General features: G+C 36.0%; 1 protein-coding gene across 3 annotated transcripts in view; it reads left to right on the forward strand.

The window, feature by feature from the left end:
* The window catches only part of greb1l (GREB1 like retinoic acid receptor coactivator), a 52,771-nt gene that overhangs the window by 7,339 nt on the left and 21,903 nt on the right, over nucleotides 1-23,529 (forward strand). The window contains exons 1-8 of one of the 3 annotated variants that reach the window (XM_026196380.1): nucleotides 13,453-13,730; nucleotides 17,057-17,130; nucleotides 17,887-18,043; nucleotides 18,881-19,057; nucleotides 19,299-19,475; nucleotides 19,707-19,883; nucleotides 21,428-21,550; nucleotides 22,101-22,217. In XM_026196380.1, the coding sequence (XP_026052165.1) occupies nucleotides 17,890-18,043; nucleotides 18,881-19,057; nucleotides 19,299-19,475; nucleotides 19,707-19,883; nucleotides 21,428-21,550; nucleotides 22,101-22,217 (925 nt within the window). In that variant the 5' untranslated portion in view covers nucleotides 13,453-13,730; nucleotides 17,057-17,130; nucleotides 17,887-17,889. Of the gene's footprint in view, nucleotides 1-13,452; nucleotides 13,731-17,056; nucleotides 17,131-17,886; nucleotides 18,044-18,880; nucleotides 19,058-19,298; nucleotides 19,476-19,706; nucleotides 19,884-21,427; nucleotides 21,551-22,100; nucleotides 22,218-23,529 lie in introns of those variants that run through there. The other 2 variants (XM_026196390.1, XM_026196398.1) reach the window with 2 other exon arrangements.

Here is a 23,529-nt window from a genome sequence, read left to right on the forward strand (position 1 = left end):
GCATCACCACTTTCCTACAGATGCAGATCTGGGTTCACAACACAAGGTAAACTCATATTTTGATCATTCAGTGCAAATACCACATTTTTACCATGGTCACCATGATACAGAGTGCTTAAAGCCACGCTAAAATTACATGTTTACGGCCAAATGAAGCTGTTAGGAAGTAGAAAGATGGATGGATTTTCTCTTTAGGTACAAAGGTGTGCCTTTTGAAAAGGTAACGCTCCAGTGACATTTTTTGTACATGTGTACAATACAGATCTGTAGCTGTATCTGTAAGTTCATGATAATGGTTGATATTTAACATTTATTTTAATAAACCATTTCCAAATAATTAGTTTTTTACTTATTTATTTATATATTGTTAAACATTTGAAGATACTGCTTGCTATAGTGCATTCTGCTCAGCTCTCAGTACAAATGTGTGAAAGATTGACTTTTTATAAAGTGCTTGTGCTATTATAGCACTGGTTCTCACATAAATTGGTTGAAAAATAGAGAAAAAACTAAATATAAAAATAAATAAATAAAATCAGGAGAAAATAAAGGCTATAAAGAAAACAACCTTGAAAAAATATACTGCTGGGGAGATGCTATTGAGATTATTTTATTATTATACAGTAACCTATAATTCTAAATGATTTTGCAAGGAGTGTTGTGGTTGTGATCTTTTTTTGGTTTAGTTTTCAGTTTTTCCGTTCTCCTGCCATGGTTTTTTTATTTAATTAGCTCCACACCTGTTTCAGTTCTCCCAGTTAAGTTGTCCTTTCTCTTTTGAGTGTTACAAGCTGATTGTGCGTAGATAAGATCCCTGAAGTTGCAAAGACTAAAATCTCAAAACCGAAGAGATATTCTTTATAAAAGTTAAGACTCTGTCACGCCCCCTTTAAACATCTCATTCAAACACGCCCCCACATGTCTACATCACGATGTGGAAATATCTGCATAATGCCGGCCAAATGTTGACGCAAAGAAAGAAGACGTGGTTTCAAAATAAAAATTAGTTTTTCCTTGGGAAAAATCGGTGCTATCGGTGCAGTGATGTTAAAAAAAGAGCATACAGTATATAGACAAATGTATTTTTTATATATAATTATTTGAATCATTATCATGGAACATGTTTCTAAAAAAAAAGTTTGAAAAAGTTGTCAGAAATATGGTGAATGCTAGCGACCATGGTGTAGTTCATTCATAATCTAAGTTTAGCTTTTTAGTTCTTTCGCTTACATTAAGGCTTCCAAATTCATAGTATATTATAAGATTATCTTGATAGACAAAGTGTGTAAGTGTTATGAACTATGGTTGAACACAGAACTTGTACACACAGCAGTATCTGAAAAGCCCCATGACTTCTCCAGTTGATCCTGCTGGATAAGGATTTTAGTTTTTTTGCACAATTTCTACATAAGATAAGAAAAAAAGCTTTCATGGTAACACTTTAGTTTGGGAACCAATTCTCACTATTACCTAACAATTACTTTTTCCTCAATAAACTAATTTGCTGCTAATTCATATTTAGTAAGGTACTTGTTAAGTGTTAACTCAAGAGTTAACTTTTTATATGGGTAAAAGACCAATAGGGTTTTTTTAAGCATCAAAAGAATAAAAGTTAAATGCTGCTTTTTTTGAGCAAAAAATTAGGCAATCATACATTTTAACCATGACGACACTCACTAAAATGATGTTCAGTGGAACAATAATTTATATACTTTTACATGAACATATCTGTTACACTGAATGACAATGGAACTTTATTTCACCAATATTTTTTCATTTTATTGTCAGAAAAACAATATTTGAAACATAAAAGTAGAAAATTAACTTGCATTATGTTTTCTGTGTATATAAAATCACTTTTGTAAATCGAATTTGATTCAGACACCAAAACGGGACATCTTATCTTTGACCCATATTTTTTATAAAATGGCATATTTGATATATTATTATTCAGTCAGTTTAATAACCCTGGGTGTTAAGGCAGTTGAGGTAGTTCTCTGGTTTAGCAGTATGTAATCGTTCTCTCCCTTCAGCCGTAATCTGACTTGCCCTTTATCTTGGCTTGTCTGCTCAAGTACGTGCTGTTCACTTCAACTGAAAAATTGCAGGCAAGAGTAACTTGATTTACATGTCTTAATAGAGTACAGAGTGTGTTTTTCATGAGCTGTACCCTTTCTGGAAACCCACTGCTAACATGATTTAATGCATTTATGTTATTGCTGTTATTTTGCAGGACAGTTTAACTAAACTTAAAAAGCACAAAATCACTATAATCCCAAGTAGAGCTGTATCATCTGCCCTGCTCTTTGCATTTATATACCCTCTATTATCAAACTTGTGCACAAATACAAAACCCATAGGATTTTTTCAGTTATTATTTATTCATTTTAAATTCTTTGGAGGTACTGAATGAACCGGACAGACTTGGAAACGGTTCAGGAGATTCCTTCTCTAAGGGGATGAACCTCATAAAATTCACACTCTGTAACTGTTTCTCTCTCCACAAGCTGTTTTGTTTCAAACTAGAACTCTGTCCAAATGTTTTAGCATTCCTCCAACTCTTCTGTGCTCTGCACAAAGCCGGTTAAGCCCAAGGTCAGCACAGGGGAGATGGGGAGATGGGGTGATGGGGAGATGGGGTGATGGGTGGGGAGTGAGAGCTAACGGGGAGGGTTTGCCAAAGTCACGGTGACCATGACCCAGTGCTGGACTCCACATTCTAGCTGAGAGAAAAAGAGAAAAGACCACTGGCTCTCAATCCTTGCCTGATCTCTGCTTGCATATATGGATTCTGGACAAAACAGAGATCAGTCTTACCAATGAGCTCAGTGCCACAGCTTTCCTTAGACTCCCACCAACAGTAAACACACATCATCTTCTCTTTAAAATCCCTTTTTATTGGAGGAATTTATTGCATTGCATGCTACTGTTTTGATAGTGTTGATACCGTTTCTTACAGATAATATCATGAGGATGTTTGTGTTTGTCTTGCGTTTGTGCTCTCTATGGGCTTTTTTGATCATTGTCGGTTTAAGTGCCGGCGATGCAGTGCTTGCCAGGTATTGCTAGAGCAACAAACAAAATCAGGCCCCCAAATTAAAATAAATCAAAATTAGTTGAAATCTTTTGTTTTGGAAATAAGATTAGCATGTCGCTTTAGCCTCATCGTTTTCACATCATGGACTCTGAACAATCTAAGCAAACCGTCTAAACTGAATTATAGATGCAGACTCTCATAGGAGGAGTTTTAAATGATAGTTAGATTCAGAGATCTTCAGATTTTATTCTTGAATATGAAAAAAGGTCTGGACCTTGGTGAACTCGTAGCTGATTATTATAGCTCTATATGCAAACAGACTTCATTTATGTCACAGAAAGATGAACATTTTGCTGAAAATGCACAATACATTCTAACAACCACTCAAAACCAGCTTCCTCATAGATAGCAATGCCTCAGCAAACACCCAGAAAACTCCAGCAGAATCATGACGACGAGCCCTAATAAGTGTGGTTTGGTGAGGGTTTCCTTTATTGATGAATTTGGTGATTTTTCTTTTTTTGTCAGATTTATGGGTTTGTCCTATTTTTTTTCTTTTTTCTTTTTATCTCTGAGAGTTGAATACAGTAAATACAAATCCAATGGACTCTTGGAGCTGTTGTGTTTTGGCTGGATCTCATCTGACCTCCGGGAGCATCCGGACTCGTGGCCCTGCCGCTCATGATAAGAGAGAGGGCAAATATTTGCTCATGAGGAACATATGCTACGGTCTTGATGGCCGCGTTTCCTCAGATAAACTCTCTTTATGTCACATTAGAAGACTTCTTTAGAACTGCTGCTGCCAGATAGTTGAGTTTTATTGGATAATTGAGTTATAATGGTGTGCGGCACACGCAGTAGGGCAAGTGATTGTCTTCTTTGGCTGCTCTTTCGCGTGTCTAAAGTACATGGTGCGGACTTATAAATTAAATTTGAGAAAGTCCGTTCATTTAAAACTTTGACACTTCAAAAAATTCTTAAAGGGCATATCGGCTGTCCATTTTCCACAAGTTGATATGATTCTTTAGGGTCTGAAAAATCTGTAACATGGTTTGGTAAAAATTTCTCAATGCTAGAGTAAAACAACCAGGGCCAGCTCCAGGCATGGGCAGGCGTGGGCTGAGCCCACCCAAAAAACGGTCTTGCCCACCCAATCCCAATCTGAATTAGATAAAGATTACGTTGTTATTTTTAATGCATAGATTACTACGGCGCATGAGCATGCATACAGTAAGTGTCTAAAATGCATAGGCTATACAGTTAAAAGCTTACCCATTTTGACTTGCTGTTAATGTTGAATCTAAGAATTACTTTTCTATAGCAGCAGCTGGCTTGACTGTATTATCCAACTATTCAACAATTTATTTTCTCAAATTCTGTTGTTTTGAAATGAAAGTTGGGCTGTCATTTAAGTGATTTATGTAATTCATAATTATTGTGATGACAATAGCATTTTTCTGTCTTGCGCTTTCAAGATTTTAGGATAGCAGTCAAGAACCGGCCCTGAAAACAACACCCTTTTACCCTGTCAAAAACATCTCTATTTTTAGAGGAAGCCGTTTTATAGCATTTTCCTTTAAATGTAAATGAGCTCTGCTGACCCCGCCCCTCTCTTCCAGCTGCTCTACAGAGACTGTTGCAATGGCAGACTGATGACAATCACTCAGGGCGTGTCTATGGTAATACGCCAGTCCAGTCTGTGCTGAAACGCCACTGTCAATCAAAATATCGTGGGAGGGGCCTGTGTGTGTGAAGTCACAAAGATAGGCATCCGAGATAGGCTAAATTCGAGAAAGGGGTAAAAAAAAAATTGAAGATTGAAAAAAAAACACTGGGTGGATTTTTATCTTTATAGGTGTTTGTGTACACACACTGCCAACACACATTCCAGTTCAAACAACTAGTAAAAGTGCATGTAACAAAGTTTTCTGATGAAATGGGAGAACTTTATATGATGAAAATATTCTCTTTAAGTTTTTATTCATATATAAACATTGATCAATGCACGTACATTGAGCAACAAATATGGTCAGTGACTGCTCAAACAAGCTTGATTGATGCAAATGTTCAGTAAATATATATATATATATATATATATATATATATATATATATATATATATATATATATATATATATATATATATATATATATATAAAAGAAGGCATTAAAGTACAGAGGGAGATTATATAGGAGATTGCATATTGTTGTGTTCCAGCTAACAATAACTGGATTAAATTTAGAGTTTCGTCTGAAACTTTCTATCAGTGTAACATGTCTTTATGATCGATTACAATAACTCAAATCTCATCACAAAACACATCTAGAGTAGTCATCCGAGGTCTGATTTGATAGCAGTCTGACTGTTCCCAGCACAGCTGATTTGCAAGGGAAGGGGTTTGTGTCTGTGTCAGCACTAGACAATAGTTTGAACCTGCCTGTCCCTTACGAAAGGAAAATATATTTACCAATATATTTCTTAAAATATATTGTGATATATTGTAATATATTATTTTCCCTTTTTATTTTCTAATATTTTATATTTTTGAATACATTTAATAATATATTGATGATACATATATTATATAATATATTGCAAAATATACAAATGATTGCCGCTTTCAATATATTGCAATATATTGGAAAAAAATAAATATATATAAGAATATATGCTAATATATTACATGATATTTTCCAATATAATGCAATATATTTTTGTTTCATAAGGGTTTTTAAGTCACAACAACAACAAAAAAGCAAGAAGATTTAAATTGTCAACCCTATCACTGTGGGCAACTCACTCAGCTTTATCAGCATGACACTACAGTTACCCTCCACACACACACACACATACATACACACACACACACACACACACACACACATACACACACACACACACACACACACAGCAGTTCTGATGCAGCAGAGGCTGCCCGGGGTCAGAGGATCATGATGGATACAGTTGAGTGCTCCGCGAGGAAGTGGGGAGGGGGTGAGGACAAGGGTCTTTCCTGTAAACATTAAAGACCCTCATTGTTCATTTGTCACTCACTCATTGAAGGTGGCTGTGTGACTCTGAAGAGGGGAAAGTTACAAACGCTTTTATTGAAATTGATTACAGGTTGATCTGCCGAGTCATACAATTGTTTTGATTAAATAGCATCCATGTATTGTTGAGCAACATACTTAATTTCATATAATTCATATTCAAAAGCAAAGAATGGGCACCAGGTGACATTAGTTATAATAAAATAGCACATTAATCTGAAATTTACCATTTGTGACCCTGGACCACAAAACTAATTTTTTTAAATGTTTTATTTATACATCATCTGAAAGCAAAATCATCTTTCCATTGATGTATGGTTTGTTAGGAGGACAATATTTGGCCGAGATACAACTTTTTGAAAATATGGAAACTGAGGGAGCAAACAAATCTAAATATTGAGAAAATTGCTTTTGAAGTTGTCCAAATTACATTCTTAGCAATGCATATCACTAATCAAAAATTATGTTTTGATATATTTACGGTAGGAAATTTACAAAATATCTTCATGTAGCATGATCTTTATTTAATATCCTAATGATTTTGGGCATAAAAGTAAAATGTATAATTTTGACCCATACAATGTATTTTTGGTTTTTGATACACATATACCCCAGAGACTCAAGACTGCTTTTGTGCTCCAGCGTCACACTTAGGCTATAATGTTATCAGAAGACTAATGAGAGATATAAGAACTTTCATAAAATGCATAATTTGATAACTTCCAAAGATTCAAAAGTTAGAGCATTGCATTTATGTAAACCTTTTTGACTCATTGGAAACGGCAGACTTTGTTCCAATTACATACATCCCAACAATATATCAGAACTATACCAATAAATTTGATTGGTTTATGATTTATTTTATAGTTTGTGCCAATTTCAATATTTTTACATTCAGATTACTTCAGCTGACATCTACTGGCCACAACTTCATTTTTAAAATTAAAACACTAATAATTTAATAAGAGTCTTAATAAAAGTTTCAAAATGAATTTCTGTTTTTATACTGTACAGTATGAAAAAATGAATATCATTTTGTGATGCCTAAAATCATCCATTTAAAACTGATAAAACAAAGTTTAGTTTTTAATCTGTTAGAAAAAGTATTCAGGATTTACATTTATCAGTAAATTTGATCAACTTATCAGTTTTTGGACATATTATGAAAATAATGATCAGCTTATCTGTTTCGATCATGTCTAACGGGGATTTCTAATTACAGTTTTACCAATGAAAATACAGCATTTGCATTTGGTACCAACACTTTGGCTTTGAGGAAAAGGTGTAAAACTTTGGTGGAGATTTTCCAGTGAACCAGATGTGCAAGATCAGTCAAGAATTGAAATAGCCTTGTATTGTCTTCTTAATGTTTGTAATGTTCTTTTATGAAACTATCACAAACATTAAATGACAATGCAAGACCTCAGGCTCATATGGTTGAACGACATGGTGTCTTGACCAGCACTGCCATTCCTCGCCTGAATAATGATGGATGAAGCGTCAAAGCAGGAGGAATTGTGTCAGGAAGCACATCTGACCTCTCTTTGGCCCTTGTCACCTGATAAGGCTTGTCTGTTTTTATAATATGTGTTTCATGTGGCACAGGACTATAAAACAATCCCTCTTTTTACACTGTAACAAAAATGTCTGCCTATAAAGAATAAGAGCAGGACAAACAAACCATTAGGAACCAGGAGTGAATGTGTGAGTTTAACAAATGTTTAAGCCAAAATGAGCACTTGTGTTGAAACAAGAACAGTTCAGTTTGTCTATTTCCTAATGTCAGCCAGTCATCAGTGCATAACAGAAACCGATTAACAAACCATACTGAAAAAAAAAATGCATTTAACCCAGTTGAACTATTATTGTCTCTAGTGAATAACAGCTGTGGTCTGTGTTGTAAAATGCAGGGTTGGGTTCATCGTCAGGTCTCCGGTTTATTGGCCAGAGCAGCCTTGCGGTTCTTCACACAGATTGAGCTTTTTGTTTGTTGTCATGGTATCAAGACGCTTGATTTTCCCATGGACATCACAGATTTTGGAATAAGACTTAGTTCTCATTGTTTTATCGTTGAGAATCCACTCCCTATAAAGGAAAACTAGTCATGTTGATGCAAATAGGTCTCAAAATTAGTGTGATCATTGGCTGTTTGAGCACGTGGCATCTACACTTTGGCTTTGAGGTGTAAAATTGTATTTGACCTTTTCCAGTTAGCCAGATGTGCACAAAAGATTCACACGTTGATTATTTATACTTGTTCAAATCAATTCAATCACCTCCTAAATGAAGCCGGCTCAGATGTTTTGATGCTTCTTCAGTTCTCAAGTGCATCTCCAATTATGGTTGATAATTTAATGTTCTGGCCAATAACTGATAAATGGCTGATGTTAACACTAAAACACTAAACACTAATCACTAAAATCAGTCATTTTAAATGTTCATAGATTAACATTATATGAAAATAAAATACTCATTTTGAGATGTGTTAAAGATTACATTTAACAGTGTTATTGAATTATTAGTGTTTTTAAAGATTAACCTTAAGTGAACTTTACATGATGGCAAAGGTAATCCAAATATAAAATGCTAGAAATGAGTATGCACAATTAAATAACAATATTGGCTGAAAAAAAATGTAAATTAAAAATTTTGGCCAGCGACTGTTTATATTGTAAATAGCTTCTTTTCCAAAGTGTTCTTGCTTGTATTGCTGAATTGCACTAATAGGAGGTTTTCCAAAAGGTCTTTGGTAATTACTGCCGTAAAGCATTTGTCTAAGTGCAGGATTTAGTTGAAGGTTAAATTAAAGCCATTTACTCCAGCTGAATGTATGGCAAGGTCAACACTCTAATCAGGGCTTCGGTCACACAAAGGCCAGTTTTTGACTCTAATAAATGAGCCCAGCCCTCCCACGATCCCACCCCGCTGCAGTCTGCCGACCGTATCTCGGGGTCGCCCTCTTATTTTCCAGTCACTTTTATAACTGGACAGTAAACTTCCAGTGGCTTAATGATGATGACTTCTTCATCTGCCCAAATACTCCTTTTGTTGATCCTCCTAGGGCTCCACCCCCTTAAACCCTGGCTAACCTTGGCCCACCACTCCCCCTGTACACTGTTGGACTAATCCTCTCCCCAGGCTGTCACCTCCACCCCCCACAAACCAATCCCTGATTGACCAGTCAGGGATTTCTCTCTCTCTGCCGATTTCAGCTTTGGCTTTCAGCTCGTCGTGTTGCCTCCCCCAAATCCTCACATAAACCCCCCAAGTGGCATGTGGCCAAGTATCGGGGGTTATCTCCATGGCCCTGGTTCATATTCGCCTCACCGGAAAGGCCCAGATTTGCACTTCAGGACCCCCGCAGGAAGTCTGAGAGAGGCCTTTAATAGGCAAATGAGTGCAGGGCTTAGGGAACAACAACCTGCCGGCGGTGTGACAAGCGGCGTGCGACCTCACGCCCGGAATAGCCCTTACGTGGTCAGGGAGACCGAACATGATGGGGCAGCATTGGCTTTCACGTGATGGTGACATCGTCAGGCTGTGTTGTAAATGGCCTGTGTTAAAGTAGATTTGTTTTTTCTGACGCTGAGTAGATAGCTCCTGAAGACCTCAATGAGGTGTGGCAATTGCCACCTCTATCTATCCCTCCTACACAGCTGATGCTCATTTGTCACTGCGTTAAAATCACGTTCTGCTCTCACCTTATCCATGTGATTCTTAGTTGTTGTTTTTTATAAGCATGCAAGGATGAGGATGTCATCGCACTTCTAAAAACACACACTCAATAAAACAATCAAACAGTTCTTATAAAGAAGCTAAAGCCACTCTTTTCAAAGCTTACTTGTCTCAATAATCGTGCACTGGTTTACCCCAGCCTGGGATTCAGTTTTTCCCAAATTTAGATTGAGTTGCTCCATTTGGATTCAATTTGTGGCATTTGATCAGAATTGCGTGTTTCCTCATAAACAAGTAGAGAACTAGAGTCACATTTCTAACAGCTTGCATTTTACAGTAATTGTTTCTGCTTCTGCTTCTGTTTTTTTTTTTTTTTTGGCCCAGATTCAAAGTATATTTGGATTTAGTTTGTCCGATTGAATTTTGATCGAGCACTTTCTAACCAATGTCGGGAAACCTTGTACATTTTGAACTCAACTTATGCTCTGTCTGGTTTGCCCAAAACTATGTTGTTGGCCCAAATTTGGATTAAGTAGCCTCACTTGTATAGTTTTTCTTATAGAGCTTGGGAAACTACGTCACTGCGCATTGCATTCTGGGTAGTCGCGGCCATTTTTGAGGACACGCTTATCAGTAAAAGTGAAAGTGAAAGTGACATGACATACAGTGTAAGATTACATATAAAGAAAAACTCAACAAGGAAGCAAAGATGCGGTATTTAGAAAAAAATCAAGACAATCAACGAACTCAATCTGCACGAACACAAAGAGTGGTCGGATGATCTTAAAGAGCTGCCGCTCGTAACCTTCCCCAATGTGTTTTCTAACCTTGTTTGTAGTGTCAGAGCGTACACCTCTGATCAGTTTAAAAATGATAAATCTCTCGAGTCTCACCTGCAGTTTACAAATGGATGGGTGCAGAACCTACACATTTTCCGTGTCAACGAGCGAGTTACACGGCCCCTTTACTTTTTAATATGCGTTATTGTAAACTGTACAAATTAACCTCAGTGTGTTATGATGCACAAATAAAGAGATACAGAATTGATCAATTTTGCAGTTTATTACTGTAACAGGTGGTATGCAATATGCATAACACTGATAATGCAGGAGATGTGGTTCATGCATAGGTAACATTTAATGTAACGTTAAGTCTGTCAAATCGATTAATCACATCCAAAAAAAAGTTGTTTATATAACGTACATTTCTGTATATTTATATATATATATATATAAATGCACATACATACGTGTGTATATATCAGACCAAAGGGACAATCCTTCTTTTCCTTCTTACTGCTGCTAACCAAGCCATGTGACGCCGCTTTGTTAACTTGGAGACCTGAGATCAAGATGCGGTTTTCCAACGGGAAAGCTGAAAAATCGCACTCCATTCAAATTATTTTTCCATGCCGGTTATGAGTACGAGTATGGCAGTTAATTACACAACAAGGTTTTACCATTGTAACTTATTTTTTAGCTGTAGAGAGCAAACAAAACAGTCTATTATCAATACAATACAATACATACAGCAGCGTCCGTGTCCTAAAGTCCCAGAATGCATTGCGTTGCTGACGTCATGTTCCCAGACTCTATTGGGTCTGGCTTGCTTTTCTCCAGAAAGAACCCAAGAATAAATTACATTTCCAAAAAACTCTGGGCTTTTGTTGGTCAAAAGATTCACCAAGTTGTATTGGTCTCACTGGATCTAAACAATGTTGCTTTCTCTCTGGAATCAGGCAGTTTTTCTGTACCTCGAGAGAATGGAGCACTTTTTAAAGGGAAGTAGGGAACAAAACAAAGCAGATCTCCTAAAGATGTTGAAAGAGCCACAACCACACGACACATCTATTCTCAGGTGGCAGTGGAAAAGATACTTCCCATTGTGAGTGCCCAGGGCTGGAGACTCAAAGCAGTGCTGAAGGATGGGCGAGAGGAGGGTCAGCTCACTCACTGACTCTTTTGTTTTACCCACAAGCTCAATTGAGCAAAGGAACCCTCCGCTTTGCTCTCTTTCTCCTTTTCCAATGACCCATTAAGGTCTGACAGTGTTAAAGCCAGAGACTTGACTCGCTACTTCGGTTACCCAGAATACTGAACTGCTGCATTCCATATGCATTTTTTCTACAATCTTAAAGACAAATAGTATGTAAAAAAGTATTTTCCACAAACAAAGGTACTTTTTAGCTAAAATATCAAGCTTTTGTCAATCACAACTCCTTAAAGTTTTAAAGTTTAGTCCGTACACATTGTGTGGTCCAAATGGTATCTGAAGGAGAAACCTTGCAATTAAAAGAATCAATGTTTAGACAAAGCCCCCAGATTAGCAGGAATGACTGCATTAATGACTCTGGGAGGCTAATAAAGCCCTCTGAGGGCGGGAGGTCATTGTTTAAAGCTGACTCCCATACTGCTTTAGCCCATATCTGCTTATTCTTATTAGGGTGAGAATAATAATAATAATGTTGAATGAGGCCATTTTTATCAATTTGTGTTATTTAAATGTTTTTCAATATTCTCACCAAGCATATGCCTGTAATGCATTGTTTTGTTGACATGGCTGTTTTGTTGTTTGCTTGACAAATTCAATGCGTCTTTAACTTTGACAAATGCATTTCATGTTGCAGTTCTCAGCACACGCTTTGAACCATTGCGTCAAGTCAACTTTTTGTTCCATGGACAGGGCTGTTATCAATTATTAACAAATCCTACTACTCCCTCTAGACAATATTGGATCTTGGGTGTGTTGATTAAATCTAATGTGTATATTTAGCCTCTAAAGTCATCTGATAGGGTTGAGCTGATGAAACTTAAGGTAACACTTTATGCCAGAATAGAGTGAGATTATTAAAATTTTTGGATCTTGGATACATAGTGACTCATAATGAATGGTAACATTTCACAAAACGGATAGTACTGGTTTATTTAAATACAGTTCCTGTTTTCCAAGGTCCTGAAACAACATGGTCAACTGAGTTACAATATTTTGCCATTATCTTGAGAGATAAGAAGAGACATGGAGTCATTGTTAGAGAACCTGGAGCACCAGGGGAACCCGATCCACCTGTATTTGCATTCAAATCTCTTTCACTTCCTCTGAGTCACTTCTCCGCGGCACGCTGTAGGAAATGATCAATCCAGTAACATGCAAAACGTCAATCTCCTATCAAGTTGTTTAGACCAGATGAGTCCCTGACACTTGGCTATTTACAATGGGCCTAAATTCTTATTTTATTGTCAACCTCCAGCGACAACAGACAAAATGTGGCCCCACATTCTTTAGCGAGAATCCCTAGTTTGCCACTGGTGTGCCCTATCAGTAAAATGGCCCCAGTAAAATGGGGAGCAGCAGAAGGGAAGGAAAATTATCCTTCGCCTTACGTCGTACCCCCATCTGCGAGCGTGGCACTTACGGGTCTCCGGTGTCACGTTAAGAGAGGGGCATCTGCGCATCGTGCTTGGCAAACGCAGCACGCGTCTGGCGTGTGGAGGTGCCTTGTCTCTATTGTGCCATGCCTGGCGGTATGGTCCTTTCCCCAACAGCATCTGTCACCTTAGGGGGTCAGCAAGGGCCAAGATGAATGAATCCTGAGAGAATGCCCCTCTCACACCACAGAGCAAATGGCCGAGAAGAGGGAGGGGGCAAGAGGAATGGGGGGAGGGCCTGTTGTTTGTGTATGTGAGTGCTGGAGGGTTTGTGTATTCAGAGCCACTGAGTACAGGACAGAGAAGGTGGCTCCGCTCGAGTTCCTGAAATCAGGCATTGCTGCCCCAACTCTGGACTATCATGACCAACGAGCTGTTGGCTCGCAACAGGGACAAGGAATACTGTCACGTCGCGCTCAGCCTTGGCACTGCTTTTGGATATCAGAAGGACGTTTGCTATGGAAATAGGCTGTTTGTGTTTTAGTTGCTTTAAGGTCTTCAGAGGGATTTGAGGCACACTCCACACCCTGGCTGCTTATAAGGTACAGAAGCGTCATGTTAGTTTCTTTGACACTCACCGGCTCCTGCTAATACGGTGTCAATGGCCATGGCTCTTAGCGCCCCATTTATTTAAAGATATTTGCATTGGCTAATTTCTGTCCCATCCCCCTGCTTGAAGTTTTGCTCTTTAAACTCTCTTTCTTGTCTCTGAATGTAAAAAAAAAAAAAGTGTGAATTGGTCAGTGATGGATGCCGAGTCAAAACTTATTTAACAGTTTTACTACTCTTTTTGTTCAGATGTACCTAAATTTAGGAATTGCTGAAATCATGCATTGTGTTGTTAGTCTAAATCGTTGTACCTTATAAAGGAGCTGTTCTTATAAATCCCACCAGACATTTTCTTGTGAAACAAATGTTGAATTTGTTGCCTGAAAGTGCATTGAAAGCAAGATGTCCTCTCCCACTGTGATCAGTTTCATGTATTTATGAAGATAAGGAAGGAAACAAAAGAGGGAGTGGATTGAGAGAAAGACAGAAAGGTATTTAGTGGTACAGTGCAGTGTGTGACTGTAACCACATTTACTGCAACATGTGGCACATTTCATCTAAACCTTTTATTTAGCATTTCATTTAGAAATATAACATCACTCTCTATGCAATTTAACATTGCTGTATAAATACGACGATTTTACTAGAATAAGAAATCAAAAGATCTGCATTCTGAAAATATCCATACAATTGCAAAGGCATAAATATATTTATCATGTTGTTCAGTTTTATAAACCAAATCTCTCCACCAGCTAAGTGCATTCTTGCTAAATGTTTTGTCCTGGTTGCTATTAATAATAATAAAGTTTTATATGGACATATTCAAAATCTACTTTACAAAGTTAGGTCAAGAAATGATTGCATCAGACTGCACGTGGCACCCAAACAGTGACTGAAATCTCCACATGTTGCGTCTATTGGGCAACGTAAGTGTAAAATTGTTAATCTGAGACAAAACAAACATTATCCGCAAATCAAACAAACTTGTAGCTTTACCTAATTATCTATGTCTGTGGTTTGGTTTGTTTGGGCTACTTAAAGTGTTGTGTTTCCCTTCTTGACTATTTCAGGATCCCCTAGTTTATACTTGTACAGCTTTGGGTTTCTTTAGTTGGGATTGGACATCCTTGAACACACCATTTGCGTCACACCAAGTCCTTGCTTGTCGGTACACTTGTTTTGTTTGGTGAAAGAAGCATGTTTACTGCCTACTAGTGTCATACTGAAGCTTCAGTGATTGATTTTTGTTTTTGGAATGAACTACATTCATTTTCCCCAATTTCTTGTTAATAGAAGGGACTTGGTGCATTTTTAGATGTGTCTCCTTATGGAACAAAAATATATGGGAATATCTTGCAAAATATAATGTGATGTATTTCAGAATATATTTCCATATTTGGGAAACTAGTGCTTATATTTTTCAATAAACTGCAATATATTGATACGTACAGAATAAAAAAATTAGAAATGAAGACAAAAATAGCATAGTAATAGTTTTATACTTTATTGTCCACATATATTGCACACACATGTTCCCACGTAAATGTATGTACACACATGTATACACACATTCACAGAACGAGTTACAGCGGATTTCAAGTTCCTAGCATGCTTAGCTCCCGACTGTTAAAGGAGAGTTACTCCTAAAATGAACTGTTATTTCATGTGTTTTGCTCAATATATATATATATATATATATATATATATATATATATATATTAAACTTTATTAAAAAACTATTGGCTGTGCACTCTTCAGACTTTGCTGTAGGCTTTAATTCATCAAGGTGTGCTTGTGCTGTTAACTAGCTATATATAAAAATATGAAACATATATTATGTAAATAATTATCAAATATAACAAATATATTTGTATTGTCTATATGTGTGTTTACTGCATGAGTAAATGCATCTGCATTATTTTATACCATCTTATGCAGTATCTTATCACATGTACATCTAGATGTTATGAAGTGAATTACTAAATATACAATTATATATATATATATATATATATATATATATATATATTATAATATGTAAATAAATATATTTGTTGCATATTTTTCAGTATATGAAAGTGGCAATTCTTTATGTATTATTCAATATGCAGTAATATATTAACACAATATATTATTTTTAGTTTGCCATTAAATCATTTAATATATTGATCATCCATATATACTGGATCTTGTTTTAAAGGCAGGCCCTCTGCAGGTATGTCTACATTAGCATTTAACACCCTTTGAATGTCTTCAGCAGTCAAACTGGACCCTGAGAGCCCTGAAGGCAGGACAAAACTATGCTCAGGTGCTGCTTCCACACTTTTCTTCTGTTTATCACAGTGATAAGCTGAAACTTGGCCCAACCTGCCTCCGGTGAGCTGTTTGCCAAACAGGGTGTGCTACTTGATTTTTTTAGTTATTTCATGGTGGCATCAATCGACATGACTCATGTGTCACACCAGCAGTTTTCCATGTCGATCTGCATAGACTTTGTTGGATTTTTTTTTTTATCCATATGCATTGGAGTTTCATAGAGGAAGCTTTTCAGTGATTCTGAAATGTGCCTCTTAGGACTGAATTTGGTCTCAATTATATGCATGCTAATCATTCACAAATCTTGCAGTGTTCAAAGAAATGCAGACATCTAATACTAGATTTATTGTGCAGCTAATCACAGCGCTTCACCTGATAGAGATCAGTATATTTACCTAAATCTAAACAAATCAATTTTTTTTAAACTTAAACTACTTTTCTGATTTTATTTAATGTATATATAGGTATAAAGGTCATATAATCTTTGCAAATTTGGGATACTTTTGACAGAAGTATTTACTGACTGATTGATGGCTTTACTGCACTTCACTCTTGTTTTAACCAGGTCAAAAGAACAAAACCTGTCCCATCAGTCTCTGTGTAAGCCTGAAAGTAGGAGACTTGGAGATCCTTTCCTCTGTGCGTTCCACAAACATTCCCTTGAGGTCACAGTGTCATCTAACTCATCCCTCAGTGTTATCAGTTAACAGCTACACATGTAGAAGATCACTGCGATCTGTTCAGCTTTACAAACAACTCTCTGATCTGAGATAACGCATGGATTAATACTCACTGCATATGATTTTTACTGATTTACACGGCAATATATTCTCCATTCAGTGCTTTTAAATCCCCAGTGCAAATTTCTAATGCTAAAATAATATTTAGATTCAATTGTGCAGTTCAAGCAACTGTTATTCCCACTGGATTGTCCTATCTAGAGGTTTATAATTTTGTATTTATACTGTAAATAAAGCTCTGACTCTTTGTCGTATGTCTGTAGGTGCGGTTCAACTTTGATACACCATGGAGAAGAGGTGATCCTGTCCTTCTGCAGCTAAAGAAATATAATCAAAGGTATGGTGGTAAATTTTTTCCAAAATTATTTTTGTTTATTGTTGCAGTTGTATTATTGCAAAGAAGTAGTTTATAATTAGATAGGAGAGCTGTCTTTGAGCGACAGACTTATCTGTCATCATTCGCTGTCCACAAACAGAAACCCATACTGAACTTCTGTCGTTTCAAAAAGCAAACAGAAATGCTAAATAAAACGTCAACGCAGAGCGGAGTTTTAGCATGCTAACAGCTGACAGGGACTATTTTTAATAAATGCATACAGTTGTTATTCATTATTTTATTATCAATATTTATTAAATGACTCTCTGTATCACTGACCAATTGTGGCTTTCTGTAGTCAAATATTTCTGGGAATTAGCTTTGGTGTTATTGCTAAATAAACCCTTTAAAAGTGATTTAAGAACTGGGTTTTGATCATCCCGTCAGTATTTATGTTGTGGTAATGACCGACTGACTGTACATTATCCCTTTTGAACAAAAACAATTCAAGGATCTGCAAAAAAGTCATAAAGATGGTTATGTTGGTGGTTAACATGACAGATTGTAAGTGTGGAAGTGTGTTATTTTATTGGAATATTGTTAATCAGAGTATGAGGCATTGTAACTGTCCTGATAAAGTACAGCTTTCAGGTACTTTCTGCACATGTTCAGGACTATTTGTGCTGAAATACAGCAGAAACAGATTCAAGGTCAAAAAATGTATGCAGGACATATTTATACACAATGAATATGTGAAAATTGTAGGTTTTGTTTCAGATCATGGGGAATTCATACGCGGGGCAGCTGAAATCGGCCCGCTTTGAGGAGGCTCTTCACAAGTCTATAGAGGCCTCATTAAGATCGAGCGGCGACCCACAGCCCATATTCACACAGCTGTATCTCCAGCCCCTTCAGTATCCTAGCAAACTGGAAGGTAATCAGTTGCCTTCAAACTAAAGTATTTTGATTTGTACTTAATCATAAATTGCATTTTTTATGGAGAAACATGGTAGAGATTTTCTAAATCTTAGTCAAAGAAGCTCTATTCCTTCTATAATTTAGGTACATGTCATGCATTGTTTTTTCTAACAGTTTTCTTCAGAAATATCTTATTTTATCCAGTATAAAGAAAAAAAATACATACTATATTCTCACACATATATTTTGTGCACCCTGTTTTTTCAGTTTGTTTGAAATTGTCTAACTATACTGTTTGCAATGTCCACTTTTTGAACGAGTATTGAGTTCAAAATAATGAATAAAACATTTTAAAATCAAGATTATCTATATTGAATTTATTTCTACAACCGAAATACCACTTTTTTTTCCCTTTTACTGATCTCCACAAAGAATCTGTCAACTATGTTACCAACCAAAAAAATACATAAAAAAAAAAAATCACCAAACCATATGACCAGCATCATGTGATCTTCTTCTGCTACTTTTTAAACATTATGGAAAAAATTTCTAAATTTGATCTCCAGTGACCTATTGCCAAGAAGTCTATTGATTGCCTGTAAACTACAGAATGTTGGGTACATTGTTATACCGGTAGTTTGCAATATTTTTTATGATTTTAATTAAAATGCATAGTACATTTCAAGGTTAAAATGATCAGGAAAATAGCATTTGGTTGGCGAGACAAGGCCAAATTATGAGTCAGATGGTGAAACTGTTGACTATGTTACCTGTAAACCCATACAGTTTGTCCATAACATAGTTGACATATACTCTATGGTAAATAACACCTATTTCTGGTTCTACCCTCCAGATATTAAGCCCAAAATGGACCTGAGCATGAGGTCTGGCCTATCCAGCCATGTGCTGGTGAACTGCCAGTCCTCTAACTCCCTTGATGACATGGATGAAGAGGAGGATTCGGACACTTGCAGCCCTCCGTTGCCTTTCCTGCAGGGACCCGCTCCTGATGGCTGCTGCACTGCTGATGGTAGGGAAACTGATAGACTTACAGCATGTATTCCAGGTCTTTATCCAGTCATTACGAAGTTATGAACAGAGCAAATTTGTGATTGGCAAATTTGAAGTGCCAAGTCAGTGTCAAAGTGAAAAGTATGTTAATGACATTGCAAAACCGTGAGTCAGTGTCATAGAACAGTTGTGTAAACAGTAAATCATCGTGTGTTTTGCAACATCAGAGTGCATGGTTTTCATTATATTATCTTGCCCAGGGTTCTGTCAAGCGGGAAAGGATCTGCGCCTGGTTTCCATGGCAACAGAGTCTCTCGAGGTTCCCACGGGGTTTAAGCTGGTTGGTGCCAAATCTCCCAGCATCCCCGAGCACATCCTCGTTTGTGCGGTGGACAAGCGCTTCCTGCCAGATGAGAATGGGAAAAATGCACTTTTAGGTTGGTGTTCCAATACAATTCCAAAACATATAATATACTAAGCTCACTGTGTATATGAAATGTTATGTACAGTAACAAAATCAGCCAATCAGAAGACAATACTGGCTATGTTTTATTGGCTGTTTAGATGCAGTGCAGTCTTGGTGAGAAGCCTTTATTTGTGAAGTCTATCTGATTGTGGGTGTGGGTGTGTGTGTGTGTGTGTGTGTGTGTGTGTGTGTGTGTGTGAAGGGTTTTCGGGGAACTGTGTGGGCTGTGGTGAGAAAGGGTTCCGCTACTTCACTGAGTTCTCTCACCACATCAACCTGAAGCTGTCCACTCAGCCGAAGAAGCAGAAGCACTTGAAGTATTACCTGGTGAAGAACTCCCAGGGTGCTCTGTGCAAGGGAACCCTCATCTGCTGGAAAGGTACCTCACTTACAATCTGCAAAATGCCCCGTGGCACAGTGGCTTGAACATTTTGATGACGTTCTTTGTTTATATTCATATGATTAATGATGAGCAAATGGATTAGGATATTGTTTTTAAAGATAATTTTCTAATGTAAAAATAAATGTTTTTGTGAAATTATTTGCTACAATTAATTTCAATGCTCAATAAGTTCAAATCAGAATAAGAATCAGAAATAACTTTATGGGAATGTATTGCATTGTTATTGCATTAGTTGAAAATGTATCAAATTAATTTAACTGGCAAATCAAATGTATACGCATTTGAATTCTATTTTTAAATTAATGAATTAATAATTGTTGATTGATTCCATAAAAGTAAATTGTTTACATATCATATAATATTGAAGAAAATTTCAGAGTGTAAATATCAAGCGTAATTGTTTTATTCTGCAAAAAAAAAAAAGAACATATATTGTTATAACATATTTTGTTGTGGTATTTTACTACATTCACATTTAGTCATTTAGCAGACACTTTTATCCAAAGAGACTTACAAATGAGGACATTTGAAGCAATCAAAAACAACAAGAGAGCAATGATTATATTACATTTCTAAACATTAAATAAGGTAAAATATTTAAATACATTTAAATGTCTTTTAATTGCAATTAAAACTTATTTGGAATTGTATATAATTTTTTAATTAATAAATTGATTATTGATTATTTCTTTCAGAAATATTACCTTTTTTTCAAAGAATATAGTATACATGTAATTATTTGAAGATCATTTCCAATGTAATTATTATTGTTTTGTTTAAAATTGTGCAGCATTTATAAAAAAATTAAAATATTTAAGTATAAATTAAATTAATTTAAATATTTATTTACTTTAAATATAAATATATTTGCATTGGGTTTTTTTTAATAATTAAATTGATAATTGATGATATCTTCCATAAAAGTTAAGATAAATTATTTGTATACAATATTGTATACATATAATTATTTGTATATAATTTCCAAATTTAATTATCATTGTTTTATTTAACAAAAACAACATTTTATTAAATATTATTTATTATTATTATTATTATTATTATTATTATTATTATATTTTTTATTAATAAAATGATAATTAATGTTTTCTTCTATTTTTGTTAGAATAAATTAGTAACAAGTAATATGATGTAAAATGGAATATAATATGAATATAATTTCCTAATTTAAACATCAGTGTATTATTTAGCAAAGCATTTTTGTTGGTTATTTTGCTGCATTTCTACACATCAAATAAGGTAAAATATTAAAATGTAAATGTGTTTTGCATTTGTATTGTATTTTAAAACTCACAAATTGATAATTGATTATTCTTTCCATACAAACTATAGAAAAGACGTACAGTTTAAATTGGGAAAATAGGCCCTGAAATAATCTATAAAAAAAAAAAAAAGATTAAAAAAAATGTCCCCTATTTGCTGTGCATCCTTTCCATCCACATATTAAACATAAAGCTGATACTGAATCTGTTTGATTTGAACAGATTATTATTATTTTTTAGATTGTAAGACAAGGCCATTATCGAGCAGCGCTTCTTCATCCAAACCTAGCTCCTCATCCTCGCTAAGCAGCAAAGAGAATGGAGACACAAATGGCCACAGTCCCTCTCCCTTCCCTCTCTCAGGTGAGTGCATGTGCGGACCATCAAATATCACATGCCTTATTATACACAAGTCTCTGTTTTTACCACCCAGAGTTGTTTCTCATGTAAAAACATGCAGTTTTAAGCCTCACAACTGAAGCTGTGGAGCAGTGTGAGACTGTGGAGGATGTCCATCTTCTGCTGGTTTCTGCATGCACAGAGGTCATGTTCTGTCCTGGGGGAGGGTGCATAAAGGGGTAGGGGGTGAAACCCGGGGTTAAAGAGGTGTGGGGGGGCATTTGGTGACATCTGGCTGGAGGCTCACAGTGTTTACTCAACAGTGTTTGGAGAAAGAAAGCAAGTCATTGTCTCGTTCTTTCTCACAACACCATTCATTCAGCAGCTGGCAGCAGAGCGCGTCCATTAGTGGCAATAACAGTCTTTTACAATGCACACAACAGATTTAGGAAATGTAACCCAAATGAAACTAATTTTGGATCTTCGATACATTTAGATGCTATAACTTCTTCATTTCCCATGAAGAGTGAAAAAACAAAGCTGCAATCACAATAAGTCAATCTTTGATCCACAGACTCGCCTCCTGCTCTCGTGCAATCTGGCTCATCCTCAGGGATTTTCGGACCCCCAGAGCTGGGCTTCTACAAACCGCTGAACACACCGACCCACGGGACCAAGACTTTACCGATCGGTACCAGATATTTTAATTTCAAGTAGCATTGATTGCTCATAATACCAAGCTAAAAAGCCCTATATCAGTTTGCATGGAAGTGCAACTTGCTTTTGCATTGAAACGTTCAGGGTTTGAATTTAACAGTGTTTTTGTTAATTAGAGGCGTTTGCTAAAGAAAACATCACTATATTTCTCATGCTGTGGATTAGAAATGTAAACAAACATTAACATTAAGCAGCCGACCAATTATTGTATTAAAGAGCCTTTCAGAATTTAATTATCCTTGTTATATATAACCAAAAAATATATGTTTCTGTTAAATATTTTAACATGAAATAGATTCAGATATTAAAGTTAAAAGTTTATCAAATTAATGTAAATATTTAATAGAAAATTCAAGTTTGCATTTGCATTCTATCTTAAAATGAATAAATTGATTATGATTTCATCCATTAAATTAATAGATTGTTTAAATAGAATATACATAGAATTACAAATGTACATTTAAATTTGTTAAATACTTTGCTATACAAACAAGGAACATTTTTAAAATGTTATTGTATTTGCATTTGCATTCTATTTTTAAAATGTATTTTGAATACACTGATAAATAATTACCGACCAATAATGATCAACTTTGTGGTTCACGTTGTTAGCTGTTTCATGGTTTGTTTTTCTCCACTCAAGGATAGAATGAATCAATTCCCTGAGGGTCATTTGTATCGGCTGCTTATGTAACCCTTTTAAAAACACGCACACACACGTTTGTTTTTGTAAAAAGTGTGTTCATCCCATAGGTGTAATGGTTTTTATACTGTATATTCTATGGCCCTACACCTAACCCTAACCCTCACAGAAAACTTTGTGCATTTTTACTTTCTCAAAAAAACTAATTCTGTATGATTTATAAGCGTTTTGAAAAATGGGGACATGGGTTATGTCCTCATAAGTCACCCTCTCCTTGTAATACCTGTGTCATACCCATGTCATTATACAGAGTTGTGTCCTGATATGTCACAAACACAAGGGCACACACACACACAAACACACACAGACACACACACACATTAACTCACTACAAATCATCAACATAAGTCCAGAAATTCTGTATTAAGGATTTCAATGTCAGCCCATGCTTCACACTCCCTGGGATTGACATTTAACACACATGTGCTCTATTTATGTGTGTGTCAGGAATACTAGATGTAAAAGTGGCCCAGCAGTTCATTATCAATATGCCATCAGTTAAAGGAAATCAATAAACTGTGCCCCACAGGACACATCGTCCTTCAGAAATTGCTTTCCTCCCTGTTGAATTTATGTGCATTGT

This window comes from Carassius auratus, chromosome 2, assembly GCF_003368295.1.
Source record: "Carassius auratus strain Wakin chromosome 2, ASM336829v1, whole genome shotgun sequence".
NCBI classification, from domain to species: Eukaryota; Metazoa; Chordata; class Actinopteri; order Cypriniformes; family Cyprinidae; genus Carassius; species Carassius auratus.